At 40.9% G+C, this 15480-nt stretch overlaps 1 protein-coding gene across 9 annotated transcripts; it reads left to right on the forward strand.

Annotated features, from left to right (window-relative positions):
• The first annotated feature begins 524 nt into the window (after positions 1–524).
• Positions 525–13765, forward strand: LOC111914311 (uncharacterized). 9 transcript variants are annotated; one of them, XM_052765359.1, is made up of 10 exons: positions 544–607; positions 826–890; positions 3087–4088; positions 4392–4467; positions 5248–5315; positions 6364–7561; positions 7627–11435; positions 11739–11814; positions 12588–12655; positions 12941–13765. In XM_052765359.1, the coding sequence occupies exons 6-7, from the start codon at positions 6373–6375 to the stop codon at positions 7962–7964; spliced, it is 1527 nt and encodes a 508-aa protein (XP_052621319.1). In that variant the 5' UTR covers positions 544–607; positions 826–890; positions 3087–4088; positions 4392–4467; positions 5248–5315; positions 6364–6372; the 3' UTR covers positions 7965–11435; positions 11739–11814; positions 12588–12655; positions 12941–13765. The 9 variants fall into 9 exon arrangements, 8 of the variants coding, with proteins under 8 accessions (XP_052621322.1, XP_052621319.1, XP_052621323.1 ...); XM_052765360.1 differs by having other exon boundaries at positions 558–629; XM_052765362.1 differs by lacking the exon at positions 826–890 and having other exon boundaries at positions 525–607.
• The last annotated feature ends 1715 nt before the right edge of the window (positions 13766–15480 follow it).

Below are 15480 nucleotides of genomic sequence, written 5' to 3' on the forward strand. Positions count from 1 at the left end.
TATGCCATGTGATTTGATGAATGCGGCTAATTCTGGCCGTGCAAATCTATCTATCTATCTATCTCTCTCTCATGATAAAATGAGTTGGAGTTTGATAAAAATGACACTACATCCTCCAGTCTAAAGGCTATATTCCCAATTCGGTATATAACCATGATATAGTTCAAAACCAGACCAGTTTCTATATATCAAACTCTCCAAAATCAAATCGAGTCGGATCTTAAATCGGTTTAAAAAACCAAATCAAATTCTCTGTGCACCTCTATATAAGTATTCGATTTGATCCATAAAATATTAACAGTATTTTGCTATTAAATTAAATATTCAAAATATTGGCATTCATAAAAAAACAAAAAACATGTTATAGATTTAAAGTTAAAGTAAGATTATTATCGTCAATTTTGTGTACGTTACATTGAGTATTGAGTGTAGTACCAAAATTGAAGTACACGTGTAGTACTGAGTAGGCAAGTACAAAACATTAAAAGTACAACCAATGCAATCTATAATTACATTATTTGTCTCTCCCATTCATTTCCATCTTCTTTGGATCAAAGGCCATAGCGAAGTCAATCAAGTTTGAGGTGTTTTTGAACGACGAAGTCGGGTAAATGTGTACTCATATAACGGTTAGCCTATGCAGCAAAGTGTTATTTTGTTTTATCAATTTATACAGTGATATTTTAATTCAAAATTAGAAAAATACTGATTTTAGTTGTATAATCTGATATAAGAATATAAGATTATATAACTTTGTTGCATAAATAAGCGTTGATTGGGAATAAAAATCGTCTTCGTCGTTCACAAACACGTCAAACTTGACAGACTTACATACGGTCGAGGAATGGAAGACCATTGATAGCGGATTAGCTGGTGGGGATATTTAAAAGGTGCAATTGTTTTGGATTATATTTAATATTCATATCCATTCAAAAATCGTTTTCCTAAATTATGTCGTTTCAGTTTTTTTATTAATTTGGTTTGTGATCATCACGTTTTTTTTTTTTTTTTTTTTTTTGAAAGGGTCGATTAGTTCCTTCTTGTTTGTTTTAATTATCGGAAAACTGTCATCTTGTAAATTAGTGCCTTTTCCGTTGAAAAATTATATGTATCTTGTTAAATAAAAATATTTTTTTTCTTTGATATCGTGTTTAAACGATATAATTTATCAAAACTATAAAATACCAAAAGTAAAATAATTTTTTATGTAATCATATGTAACTAGATGTTATTATTTATTATTATATTATTAAAAATAATTTTTTATATACCTAGTTATTATTATAAGTGATTTGAAACTAGATGTCTCTTTTTGAAGTTTCTGTGTCATTATTATTATTATTTAAGTATAATTTGTTAAACATAGTGAGAAATTGTCAAAGAAGTTTTAACATTTTCGGAAAGTTTCTTTTAAGCTCAAAAAAAGTTTGAATATAAAAGTTCTGATAATTTCATTTTGGCTCAGACTAAAAAAAATCTTTTTTTCTTTTTAACAAAAATAACATATTATCATGTAAAATTAAATAATCGGAACTTTTTGTTCAAATAAAAATTTTTAGTAATAAAATGAATTTTTTTTTGAAAATATTATAACTTTTTTGACAAGTTCCGGTTTCCTGGTCTTATAACTTTGGAAAGTTATTTTATAAAAAAATCTATTTTTTTTACAAAGTACTATAGCTTTCTTTATAATAAGTTAGCATTTTTAACCGTAATTTTTTATAGAAAATAAAACATAGGCTATCCGATTTCGATTAAATCCAAACTGTTTTTACCAGTTTCTTGCAAAATTAGATTATTCAGATTTTAAAAAATCCAATTTCGGAATAGCATATACAAAATATTATTTTTCTTAAAAAATCAAATTTATTCCAACCAAACTTATCTGGATTTTTCGAAATTCATTCATGTTTGTGCATATACACAACTTGAAAATGAACAAGACGTCAAAAAAAAAAAAAAACATTAAAATAAATTATTCGAACAAAATGTTAAGAAATTACAAATAAATGTCTAAAAATCATAAAGCTAAACAAAACATAAAAAAAAACGTGTACTAAAAAATGTCAAAAGAAAAAATAAAAATACAAGAGTAAATTACACAAATGGTCCCTATGGTTTAGGATAATTTGTGCGTTTGGTAGTTAACTTATTTTTTAATTCGGAAGGTTCTTACTGTTTGTTTTTGTTACATGCTCGGTCTCTGTCTTGCTTAAAAAGACTATTTTTCCCTTGATTTTTTTAATTTATTTAAATAAACACGCCTCCAACCCTACCCCCTTACATTATCTAACACACCCAACCAGTTTTATGTATTTAAATAATAGTCTTTTTTGGTAAGACAAGGACCAAGAGCGTAAAAAGAATTAATAGTAGGGACCAAATGCGTAACAAAAACAAATAGTAGAGACCTTTCGAATTAAAAAAATAAGTTAAGGATCAAGCGTGCAAATTACCATAAACCATGAGGGTCATTCGTGTAATTTACTCAAAATACAAATACAAATATTATGATTATGTGAAACAATTAAAATAAAAATTATATATATATATATATATATATATATATATATATATATATATATATATATATATATATATATATATATATATATATATATAATGTTTAGAAAATAGTAGATAAAATAAAGACAAAATTACAAAAATGGTCCATGTGGTATGTATTTTTGGGGGTTTTGGTCCAAACCATGAGTTTTTTTGGATTGGTAGACCTTTGAGTTAGTTTCATTGCGTTTTTGGTCTCTCTGAATAGTGAAATGACTGTAATACCCTTAGGTTATTTATTTTCATTATTTTTCATTTCTTTTTAAATCTAACGCTAATATATTTATTTTAATAATTAATAAATTAAGAAGGGGCCCACCTCTCTCTCTCTCTCTCTCTCTCTCTCTCTCTCTTTTTCTCTCTCTCTCGTAATTATGATCACTGTTCACATAATTTCAATCCAATATATTTCACTTGAACATCGGAGCAATCTGAGCTTGGAATCTCATCTAAACGACTATGAATCCTAATAAAAAAAACAAATCGAATTAACCCTTTTTCATTGTTCTTCAAATTCACAGGCTTACATATTCAACAAGATGTGTGGCTAGACCCAAAGTTTGAATGTCGTCCCTACTGTCAGAGTGCTTGGAGCTGTAAAGCCCGTCTTGTAAGAGCAACCAGAGGCCAGGCTCGTCTCAAGAAGAAAAGTCATGCTCTAACAATCCAATTCAAAACCATCCTTAAAAAATCGTCACAACAACAAAATCAATGGGAGTTATAATGAAAAATGTTCCTTCTACTACAAATTGGTAAACTCGTTGAAGAACCGTGGAATTGAACCATTTAGATGATTTCCTGCAAGATTGAACACCTAGAGATTCTTCAAATTGGATAAACATTGGGTATTTTCCAGATATCTAATTAAATCCAAGGTTACAAACCCTAAGGTTTTCTAAATCTCTGAAATTGGATTTCAAATTCCAATTGAGCATGTTCCCTTCGAGAATAATCACTACCATCTTCTTCATATCCCAAATTTCATCAGGAATTAATTAAACGGGAGCGATAAGATTCGAAGTTCTAAAAGCTTTGAGACAACATTTGACAACTTACCTATTAATTTCGCACTACGACCCACACAAATTTCCTTATTCAAAATCCATACAGTTGAAATAAACAATATTCATTACAAGTGTAAGAGTCTGAATTACCTCCACCAGTGATATTAAGAGCTACAACTCGATAATATGACAGGCAATGGACTCCGACCCACGAACAGAGAGCCGAATAACTTTCTCTCCAGCTTGCCAACACTCCTGACGGGTTGGAAACAGAGTTCTTAACTCCATCACTGACGATTGTCCAAATCACTGTCGAAAACGGCGTAGGAACTGAAGTAAACAGTGATGATCTAGAGAAGTAATAGTATCTTTAAGGGTTTGCTTTAACATCATGTGTGACTCGTCTTGGAGATCGGAAAATAGAGACTGGTTCTTGGCCCCATTGGTGGGGATGAAGATGTAACGCCCATAGATCTGGTCTAGTCAATTTAGAGATAATGTAACAGCCCGGATTTCCAGGTATCTTTTATGTTTATGTTTTTGGTGTTTTGAGAGGGGACTCGGCGAGTTGGAGCTCAGACTTGCCGAGTAGGATCGCGGTTCTGGACGCGGGTTCGCGCCTGGACTCGGCGAGTCCAAGGTATGGACTCAGCGAGTCTGCGCTGTTTAATGAAACCCTAATTTATCGGGTTTGGGACCTATTTAAAAGGCCTTTAGGCCGTCATTTGTGCTCACTAGTCCCTTGAGTGAAACCCTAGCAAGTGTGAGCGTTTGGAGCAAAGTAGGAAGCCATTATTGACCTTGGAGGTATCATTTTTCAAGGGAAAGGAAGAATTAGCTAAGGGAAAGCAAGAGGAGCCATTTCCTGAAGGTTTGAGGTCCAGAACATCACATTGAGGTATTATCTTCGAGCCATTTCTGTTATGTTGAGGTTTATATTGATTTAGGGCTTATTGAGCCCTTTTGTGATAAGATCTAGTGCTTCCTTGGTCCCTTGAGTGAGTTAAGTTGTAGATATGGACCTTTGGAGGTCCAGAGTGTCCCTTTGCCCATGTTTTTTATGAATCTATGAGGGTTTTGGATTGGGGTCTTTGTGCTTAAGGTCAAAACACCATTTATGAGTCATGGGGTGTGTTATGAGCACCAAGTTATGGACTTTACGTGATGAATTAGCTTAGGAAGGCCAGATCTATGAGTTGTTGGAGCGGATCTGACCTCAGAAGCAAGTTTGAGTTGGTGCATGGCATGGACTCGCCGAGTCTGAAGAACAGACTCGGCGAGTAGCATGAAGATTGTCCTTGACCACTCAGTGAGTGGTCCAGCCGAGTTATGAGTTGACTCAGTGAGTCAGGGCGAGTTAGAAGTTGACAGGTGGACTGAGTCGAACTGGAACTCGCCGAGTTGTTCTTGAGACTCGGCGAGTTGAGTCGGGGTGGCCCCGCGATTCTTAACAGGTGGAACTTGTCGAGTTAGGGGAATACTCGACGTGTCAAAAAGGGAATCCTAGAGAGTTGGTGAAAACGTCTAGACTCGCCGAGTCGCCCTAGTGCACTCGCCGAGTCCGGTCAAAGTTGACCGTTGATCGTTGACCGTTGACCAAAGTTGACCAGTGTTGACTTCTTAGGGGTAGTCAACCTTAGTGTTAAAAAGTGTTAATTAGAGACATATGATGTTATAGGAGGATTATAGCTCGGAGGATCGAGCACGAGGGATTTCCAGGTTTCGTGAGTCATCGAGATACGCGAGGTGAGTTTTCTCACTATACTTTACCTTGAGTAGGTAATCAGAGCTATGTGTCAGAGTATGTGTATGCTATGTGTTGTACTGCATGATGTCTATGTGATTTATGCTGTGCATGTTTATAGAGTTGGAACCGGAAGGTTCCCAGAGTTAGAACCTGAGGGTTCACAGAGCTTGGGTGCACGGACCCATAGAGTTATAGCCTCGAGTGGCTAATATATGTGTTATGTTTGTGGTATTTTGGGGAACTCACTAAGCTTTGTGCTTACAGTGTTAGTGTTGTTGTTTCAGGTACTAACGATGACCGTGGGAAGGCGCCGGCTTGATCTGTACACACGCATGGGATTTTCGATATACATTTGATCTTGGGATTTTGTATAATGTGAATTGGGATTTAAACTTAATGTTTTTATGAAAAGTTAATGAGACATGTTTTTATAAATTGTGAAAAATTATTTTGAAATTCACGGTGTTACAAGTTGGTATCAGAGCCTTGGTTTGAGGGATTCGAGTACACATTCGGGCGTATTTGAACTCAAACTGAGGATTTGAGAAGTATTTTCAAAAGGAATAAAAGATTTTAAAAATGCAGAGCAGAGTTGTGTGTACGATCAGTCCGCGCCCGAACAGTGATTTCCCAAAATACCCTTATGTTATGTGATATTGATACTGATATGATGTATTCGCATGCTAGAGTAGGCTAGGTATTCCTATTAGGACTAGAGTGGCCTGATTTGTGATGCCTTAGCCTAGGAAGAGGTGAGCTGCTATGAGATGCTTGAGAGTGAGTAGGTAGCAGCGAGGGGCTTATAAGAGATCTATTAGAGGGAGGTCTATGCATGATAGAGTACTTGGAATTTGGGATCCGAAGAGGAGGACTTGGGGTGTATTCTGATACGGTGTGGACAGTAGTATTGGGCCCGTACTACTGAAAGCACCGGAGCGGTGTACAGCCCATGTAAGAATCTTTGGAATACCAAGAATCAAGGACGAAAGAGTTGACGAGTGTGAGTATGCTCGTAAGAGTTCTAATTTATCGTATGTTGTATTTCAGAGGTAGATCATGGTGAGGACACGCTTGATGCCTGAGAGCAGTGGTACCAGCGATGAGGAGATCCGCCGGATCATCCATGAGGAGGTGGTTGCGGCCATCAGGGCAGAGATACCGGAGATGTTTGGGTCTATAAAGACCACGCTGATCGAGACTTTTGACGAGCGTTATGCCGCTCTTTCTGAGGCTGATGTTGAAGCGGCTACCGCAGCGATTGTTGTTGCGAGGCCGCAAGGTGGTGATGCGTTGCTGTTCCGGGAGTTCAGCAACACCAAACCACCAGAGTTTGATGGGACCCAGGATCCGGTGGCAGCGATGAGGTGGATATCTGATATTGAGGGGTGCTTCTTCACTTGCTCATCTCTTGAGCATTTGACGGTCCGGTTCGCGCTGAACCAGCTTCGCTTGGGAGCGAAGGACTGGTGGAAGTTTGTGACGGCGCATTATATGCCTGCTGAGCTTGCGGCAGTGACCTGGGAGAGGTTCACTTTCATGTTCCGAGATGAGTACGTTCCCCAGGTGGAGAGGGAACGTTTGGCACAAGAGTTTTTGACCCTCAAGCAGGGTATTGAGTCAGTTACAGCGATCACGAGGATGTTCCATGAGAGGGCGATGTTCTGCCCTGAGCACGTGTCCACTGAGCAGGCACATATGAGCTGTTATTTGAGTATTTTGAGGCGGGATATTCGGGAGTTCGCTGCGAACTCCTCGTATCGGACATTTGCTGAGCTTCAGGCAAATGCCCGGAAGAGGGAGATTGAGCTTGAGACTCAGGCCAGGGAGGAGGCGGAGTCTCAGGGGAGGGATCGGCGACCGGCACAGTCTCAGCCGGCAGCCAAGTGGGCCAAGCCCGCTGATCCCAAACCAGGGAGCCAGAAGGGCCGCACTTGTGGGAAGTGTGGCAAGGGTCACGATGGAGTCTGTAGAGCGAGATCTTGCTACAAATGTGGCAAGGAGGGGCATATGGGCAAGGATTGCCCCAAGGGGTTTGCAGTGTACTTCCACTGCAATCAGACCGGACACCAGAAGGCAGAGTGTCCGCAGTTGCAAGGGTCATCTCAGGGAGCACCTCAAGGATCTGCCCCTACCGCCATCAAAGCTACAGAGAGTCGGCCAGTGAAGGCCGAGGCGCCGAGGGCACGAGGGAGAGCCTTTCAGCTGACCGCGGAGGAGGTCCGTGCAGTGCCCGATGTCGTGGCTGGTATGTACTCTTTCATGTATTTATTTTGATGTTGTGATATTATGCTTATGTTATGTTATGCGTAGGTACTTTTCTTGTGAATTTTGTACCTGCCTTGGTGGTATTTGACTCGGGTGCGAGTCGGTATTTTGTATCTTTGGCTTTTAGTCAGCATATCAGTGTTAGTCGTGAGGCGTTGAGTCGGCCTCTGAGAGTTTCCATAGCTGATGAGAGGGTGATATATGCCACGGAGGTTCTCCGAGGTTGCGTAGTTGAGATATTCGGTGTTGAGTTCCCGATTGATCTGGTTTCTATTGCTATGGGTGATGTCTGTGTCATTGTGGGCATGGATTGGTTGAGCAGATTCAGTGCGGTTATCGACTGTGAGCGACAGCTGGTGACCATACGAGACCCTAGTGGGTGAGTTCCTTCGGTATACGGCGAGGGTATACGTTTAGGATCAGCGTTTTGTTCGGCCGCTAGAGCGAGGCAGTGTCTGCAGCAGGGATGTAAGGGTTTTGTGGCGTATGTGATGGATACGCGGGTGGCTTCCGAGAGGGCGAGTTCAGTTGAGGAGGTTCCGGTGGTGCGTGATTTCCCTGATGTGTTTCCCGAGGAATTGCCGGGTGTGCCTCCTGTGAGGCAAGTGGAGTTTAGTATCGATTTGGTTCCGGGGGCCGCGCCTATCGCTAAGGTGCCTTATCGCCTTGCACCTCCAGAGATGCAAGAGTTATCCTCACAACTTCAGGAGCTGCTGGGGAAGGGGTTTATTCGGCCGAGCAGCTCACCGTGGGGAGCACCTATCTTGTTCGTCAAGAAGAAGGATGGTTCACACCGGATGTGCATTGATTACCGGGAGTTGAACAAGTTGATAGTCAAGAACCGTTACCCGTTGCCGAGGATCGACGATTTTTTCGATCAGTTGCAGGGAGCATCTTGGTTTTCCAAGATCGATTTGAGATCGAGATATCATCAGGTGAGGGTGCGGGATGAGGACGTCTAGAAGACAGCGTTCATGACGCGTTATGGGCATTATGAGTTTGTGGTGATGCCTTTTGGGCTCACCAATGCCCCGGCAGTGTTCATGGATCTCATGAACCGAGTGTGTAGGCCGGTGCTGGATCGGTCGGTGATTGTGTTTATCGACGACATTCTGGTATATTCGAGATCTAGAGAGCAGCATGAGGAGCATCTGAGAGAGGTTCTTGGAGTTCTGAGATCGGAGAGGCTTTATGCCAAATTCTCCAAGTGTGATTTCTGGTTGCGGGAGGTTCAATTCTTAGGACATCTCGTTAACCAGGAAGGGATATTGGTCGATCCGACCAAGGTTAAGGCAGTGATGGATTGGGAGGTGCCGAAGTCACCCTCCGAGATCAGGATTTTCCTAGGGTTGGCAGGGTATTATCGGAGATTTATCAAGGATTTCTCCAAGATCGCAGTGCCACTCACCAGATTGACCCGGAAGGGTGTTGCTTTCTCATGGGGTCCTGAGCAGCAGGCCTCCTTTGAGACACTTCGCCAAAGGTTGTGCGAAGCCCCGATATTAGCTCTCCCGGAAGGGATTGAAGACTTTGTGGTATATTGTGATGCATCGATTTTGGGAATGGGAGCGGTGCTGATGCAGAGGGGGCATGTGATAGCTTATGCATCGAGGCAACTGAAGCCTCATGAGACGAGATATCCCACCCATGATCTAGAGTTGGGGCAGTGGTGTTCGCCCTCAAGATTTGGCGTCACTACTTGTATGGGGTTCGGTGTACGATATACACGGACCATAAGAGTTTGAAGTATTTGATGGATCAGCCCAACCTAAATATGCGACAGAGAAGGTGGTTGGATGTGGTCAAGGATTATGATTGTGAGATCTTGTACCACCCAGGCAAGGCTAATGTGGTTAGGGGCGAGTCTATGTGTATTGAAGGTGGGTCACTTGACCCACCTAATTTTCTTTTCCTTATAAGAGTTTATTGATAAATATAAATTGTGACCTATCTTAAATATTTAAAGTGAACTACCTTAAATCAATTTTATGTTTTTGAAAAAAAAAGGTATAAATCAAGATTCTTAAAGACCACATTTTATATTTTATGGCCAAATATTCAATTCATTTAAGATATAATCCAATAAAAATAGTTCAAAATAAGTTAAACATAGATAAAAGAAAAAAGGCAAAACAAAGAGGTGTTTTTACCACCTCGTTTCTTCTCCCGCTTTATATGGGATATATATATATATATATATATATATATATATATATATATTCATTGTCTACTGAACCCACTTAGTGAACCACATGATTTTACTTTCTAGACTCGCCACTGAATGTGGTAGCCGATGCGTTGAGCCGCAGGGCGGAGAGCACTCCACTGCGGGATGTATGTTTGAGATTGACCGTGATAGCTCTGGTATTGGACGCCATTCGCGGGGCACAGGTCGAAGCTGTGCAACCTGAGGTGCAGAAGAGGGAACGGGTTGTTGGTTTGGTTTCAGAGTTCGTGACTGATGTTCGGGGTCTTATGACATTTCAGGGTTGTATCTGGGTACCGTTTGTGGGAGGAACGCGTACCACTTTGATGGAGGAGGCTCATCGGTCAAAATTTTCGATCCATTCGGGGGCCACTAAGATGTATTTGGATTTGAGAAAGGAGTATTAGTGGCCCTGTATGAAGAGGGACGTCGCATGGTTTGTTGAGAGGTGCTTGACCTGCCGTAGGGTTAAGGCCGAGCACCAGAGGCCGCATGGCAAGTTGCAGCCATTGGAGGTTCCCGAGTGGAAGTGGGAACAGATCACTATGGATTTCATCACCAAATTGCCGAGGACTGCCAGAGGAGTTGATGCAATTTGGGTGATTGTGGACAGGTTGACGAAGAGCGCTCACTTCCTTGCCATTAGTGAGAGTTCTTCAGCAGAGAAATTGGCGGAGGTGTATGTGAGGGAAGTGGTATCTCGGCATGGGGTTCTGATCTCGATTGTTTCGGACCGTGATGTGCGTTTCACTTCCAGATTCTGGAAGAAATTTCATGAGGAGTTGGGTACTAGATTGCATTTTAGTACCGCATATCATCCCCAGACAGACGGTCAGAGTGAGCGGACGATTCAGACGCTTGAGGACATGCTCCGGGCATGTGTGTTGGATTTCGGGGGTAGCTGGGATGCGTATTTACCCTTGGCAGAGTTTTCCTACAACAACAACCATCATTCGAGCATTGGTATGCCACCCTTTGAGCTGTTGTATGGGAGGAGGTGTCGGACCCCCATTTGTTGGGGACAGGTTGGGCAGCGAGTGATGGGCAGTACAGAGATCGTGCTTCAGACGACAGAGCAGATTCAACAGGTCAGACAGAGGTTGTTGACCGCTCAGAGCCGATAGAAGAGTTATGCAGACAGACGCCGGTCCGAGCTTGAGTTCCAGGTCGGCGACTTCGTTCTCTTGAAGGTCTCTCCTTGGAAAGGAGTGATTCGATTCAGGAAGAGGGGCAAGTTGGGGCCCCGGTATATTGGTCCATTTCGTGTGATCGCGAGGGTAGGCCGGGTAGCCTATCGTTTGGATTTGCCAGTAGAGTTGGGGCAGATTCATGACACTTTTCATGTGTCGCAGTTGAGGAAGTGTATAGCCGATGAGTCGGCAGTGGTTCCATTAGAGGATATTCAGGTGGATGCGAGCCTGAATTATGCCGAGACACCAGTGGCCATCAGAGATCGGAAGATCAAGGTTCTGAGGAACAAGGAGGTACCTCTGTTGTTGGTTCAGTGGCAACATCGGAAGGGATCAGAGACGACCTGGGAGCCGAAGCGTGAGATGCGTGAGCAGCATCCGAAGCTATTTTCAGAGCGAGACTTCGAGGGCGAAGTCTAGTTCTAGTGGGGGAGAGTTGTAACAGCCCGGATTTCCAGGTATCTTTTATGTTTATGTTTATTGTGTTTCGAGAGGGGACTCGGTGAGTTGGAGCTCAGACTCGCCGAGTAGGATCGCGGTTCTGGACGCGGGTTCGCGCCTGGACTCGGCGAGTCCAAGGTATGGACTCGGTGAGTCTGTGCTGTTTAATGAAACCCTAATTTCTCGGGTTTAGGACCTATTTAAAGGGCCTTTAGGCCGTCATTTGTGCTCACCAGTCCCTTGAGTGAAACCCTAGCAAGTGTGAGCATTTGGAGCAAAGTAGGAAGCCATTATTGACCTTGGAGGTATCATTTTGCAAGGGAAAGGAAGAATTAGCGAAGGGAAAGCAAGAGGAGCCATTTCCTAAAGGTTTGAGGTCCAGAACATCACATTTAGGTATTATCTTCGAGCCATTTCTGTTATGTTGAGGTTTATATTGATTTAGGGCTTATTGAGCCCTTTTGTGATAAGATCTAGTGCTTCCTTGGTCCCTTGAGTGAGTTAAGTTGTAGATATGGACCTTTGGAGGTCCAGAGTGTCCCTTTGCCCATGTTTTTTATGAATCTATGAGGGTTTTGGATTGGGGTCTTTGTGCATAAGGTCAAAACACCATTTATGAGTCATGGGGTGTGTTATGAACACCAAGTTATGGACTTTACGTGATGAATTAGCTTAGGAAGGCAAGATCTATGAGTTGTTGGAGCGGATCTGACCTCAAAAGCAAGTTTGAGTTGGTGCATGGCATGGACTTGCCGAGTCTGAAGAACAGACTCGGCGAGTAGCATGAAGATTGTCCTTGACCACTCAGTGAGTGGTCCAGCCGAGTTATGAGTTGACTCAGTGAGTCAGGGCGAGTTAGAAGTTGACAGGTGGACAGAGTCGAACTGGAACTTGCCGAGTTGTTCTTGAGACTCGGCGAGTTGAGTCGGGGTGGCCCCGCGATTCTTACCAGGTGGAACTCATCGAGTTAGGGGAATACTCGACGTGTCAAAAAGGGAATCCTAGAGAGTTGGTGAAAACGTCTAGACTCGCCGAGTCGCCCTAGTGCACTTGCCGAGTCCGGTCAAAGTTGACCGTTGACCGTTGACCAAAGTTGACCAGTGTTGACTTCTTAGGGGTAGTCAACCTTAGTGTTAAAAAGTGTTAATTAGAGACATATGATGTTATAGGAGGATTATAGCTCGGAGGATCGAGCACGAGGGATTTCCAGGTTTCGTGACTCATCGAGATACGCGAGGTGAGTTTTCTCACTATACTTTACCTTGAGTAGGTAATCATAGCTATGTGTCAGAGTATGTGTATGCTATGTGTTGTATTGCATGATGTCTATGTGATTTATGCTCTGCATGTTTATAGAGTTGGAACCGGAAGGTTCCCAGAGTTAGAACCTGAGGGTTCACAGAGCTTGCGTGCACGGACCCATAGAGTTATAGCCTCGAGTGGCTAATATATGTGTTATGTTTGTGGTATTTTGGGGAACTCACTAAGCTTTGTGCTTACAGTGTTAGTGTTGTTGTTTCAGGTACTAGCGATGACCGTGGGAAGGCGCCGGCTTGATCTGTACACACGCTTGGGATTTTCGATATACATTTGATCTTGGGATTTTGTATAATGTGAATTGGGATTTAAACTTAATGTTTTGATGAAAAGTTAATGAGAAATGTTTTATAAATTGTGAAAAATTATTTTGAAATTCACGGTGTTACAGATAATAGGGGTCGAAAACGACTTTTCAACAAAATATTATTTAGAATAAATAATCTTAACCAAGTTGTAGAATATGTCTCAAGGGATCCGCACATATAAAGAGCGCCGAAATCCGAGTTATAACGAAGAAGTTATGACCCGTCGAAGTTTAGTGACGGAACCAGCACGACACCGCGAAGACGTAAATAGTGAATTTATGATAGAGCATATTTTAGCCTTAGTAATTTAAATGAAAGTCGTAGAATATGTTAACCTGAGAGTGTCCATAAAAAGAACGCCCAAATCTGACTTTTTATGAGGAAGTTATGATTTTTCGAAGTTTCGGCTTAGCGATGTACAACTCGAAGTTCGAGTATTAGATTGAGCGGTTTTTAGCCGACACAGCCTAAACGAGAATCGTAGATCTCGTTATTAGTAGCGTAACGATAAAAAGAGAGACGAAAATGGACATCGGATGAAGAAGTTTTGAGATTTTAACGGACCAATCCTGTCCCGGCCTGTTAAAAATATAACTTTAAAAATAAAGTCAAAATTAACCGACGGAGTCTAAACGAAAGTTGTAAAGTACGTCTCCACTTACGCGTGGATATAAGCGCTGCACGAATCTTTCTTAGAAAGATTCAGCGACGGAGTTCTGCCCCTTCAGAGCCCGACTCCTAGCGAAAATCCCCTTGTAAGTAAGTTATGCTTATCCTATTTTAAATATAGTTTATATTTAAAATTAGTATTGTTATTATAAATTTATAATAAATATTTGAGCTATTATTATGACTTATATAAGTGTCGTTATAATATCTTTTTAACTACTCGCGGTACGGGGAATCTGGTTTAAAGGACTGCATAGGGTTGTTGGATTTCAGAAGTGCTATACGCCAAAATGGTCCTGCCCTCCGGTGTTTTATGTTTGGCACCTGTCTGTACATAGTGGTTGGAAAGTATTGTTTAAACGCTTATATAATAATAGTAATAAGACTAATAATTAGTCACGGTAAATATTAGACTAAAATCTAGTGATAATAATACTATGTTTCGTCGAAGGAAATTATTTTAAAGTAAACGAAGCGCTGTCCGAGTACCGAGTCACCACCTTCTCAGGTGAGTGCATAGTTACTTTCATCTTACACATAGATATGAAGTATATTATATAAACTACGTGCTATGTGTGCATATTATCTGAATACTTGCTGTCTATGCTGGATGAACGTTTTTTTATACATGTTTTAAATGATTTGAACTGTATACGTATTTTAAATATACAAGTATGTTGGGTATGAGATGGGTAGATGAATGATGAGAGATAAAAGATGATGTGAGTAAACATTGGAAACTATAGACTTAGTGCCTAACAAATAACATCGACAACTATGGACTTAGTGCCTATTGGACAAACACTGGTAGCTATGGACTTAGTACCTGTTAGGAATTAGTAGCTATGGACTTAGTACCTATTAGATAAACACTGGTAGCTATGGATTTAGTACCCAACAGCTATGGAATTAGTGCTTTACGAACGAGCATTGGCAGCTATGGATTTAGTGCCAGTCATATAACTTTGGAAGCAAAGGACTTCAGAATGAACGAATGCGAGATAGATGACTCTTAGGGTAGATCCTGAAGAGTAAAGAAGATAATGGGGATGGGTAATTGGGTCGATTGTTTGATTGTTTAAACATAATAATTATATTATTGTGGGTTGAAAACCCTATGTACTCACCAGGTTTCCCAACCTGACCCACTCAGTTTATTTATATTACAGCTGTTGAGATGAAGTCACATTACACTGATAGATTAAAGAGATGTAGATCACTAGTGTAAATAAATGTAAGTTCTATTTATGCTTATGTTTCAGTATTGACGATGACATCCCAAATGTTTTAAAACGAATTAAAAATACTTTTCTTCAGAAATGCTTTGATAACGTATTTATCATGTTTTACTGGGAACAAATTCCGCAACATTTTTATTATAAGAGGTACTCTGATTTTTATAAAGCATAAACAAAATCGGTCTTTTCTGGGCGTGAAAATGGGGATGTCACAGCTGGTATCAGATCATTAGTTTAAGCGAACTAGGCATAATGATTTATTTCTAGACTTAAACTTAGAATGCTAAGCGATGATTGTGAGATGAGTGTGTGCTATAATTTACACACGGGCACTAGTTTATATTAGGAAAATGCCTAAAATGTTTTATGTGCTAAATGATTTATGTTATATCTATAAAAATGCCTTATATGCTGTTATTTTTTCGGATCTATGGTCTGTTGCCGACCGGATCTGGAAACCTTATGTGTTTAGGATTCTAAGCGTATGATTACGATATTAGAACTAGCATGTAATGTTTTGGTGTGACAAG

The sequence above is a fragment of the Lactuca sativa genome, chromosome 7 (assembly GCF_002870075.4).
Source record: "Lactuca sativa cultivar Salinas chromosome 7, Lsat_Salinas_v11, whole genome shotgun sequence".
Lineage (NCBI taxonomy): Eukaryota > Viridiplantae > Streptophyta > Magnoliopsida > Asterales > Asteraceae > Lactuca > Lactuca sativa.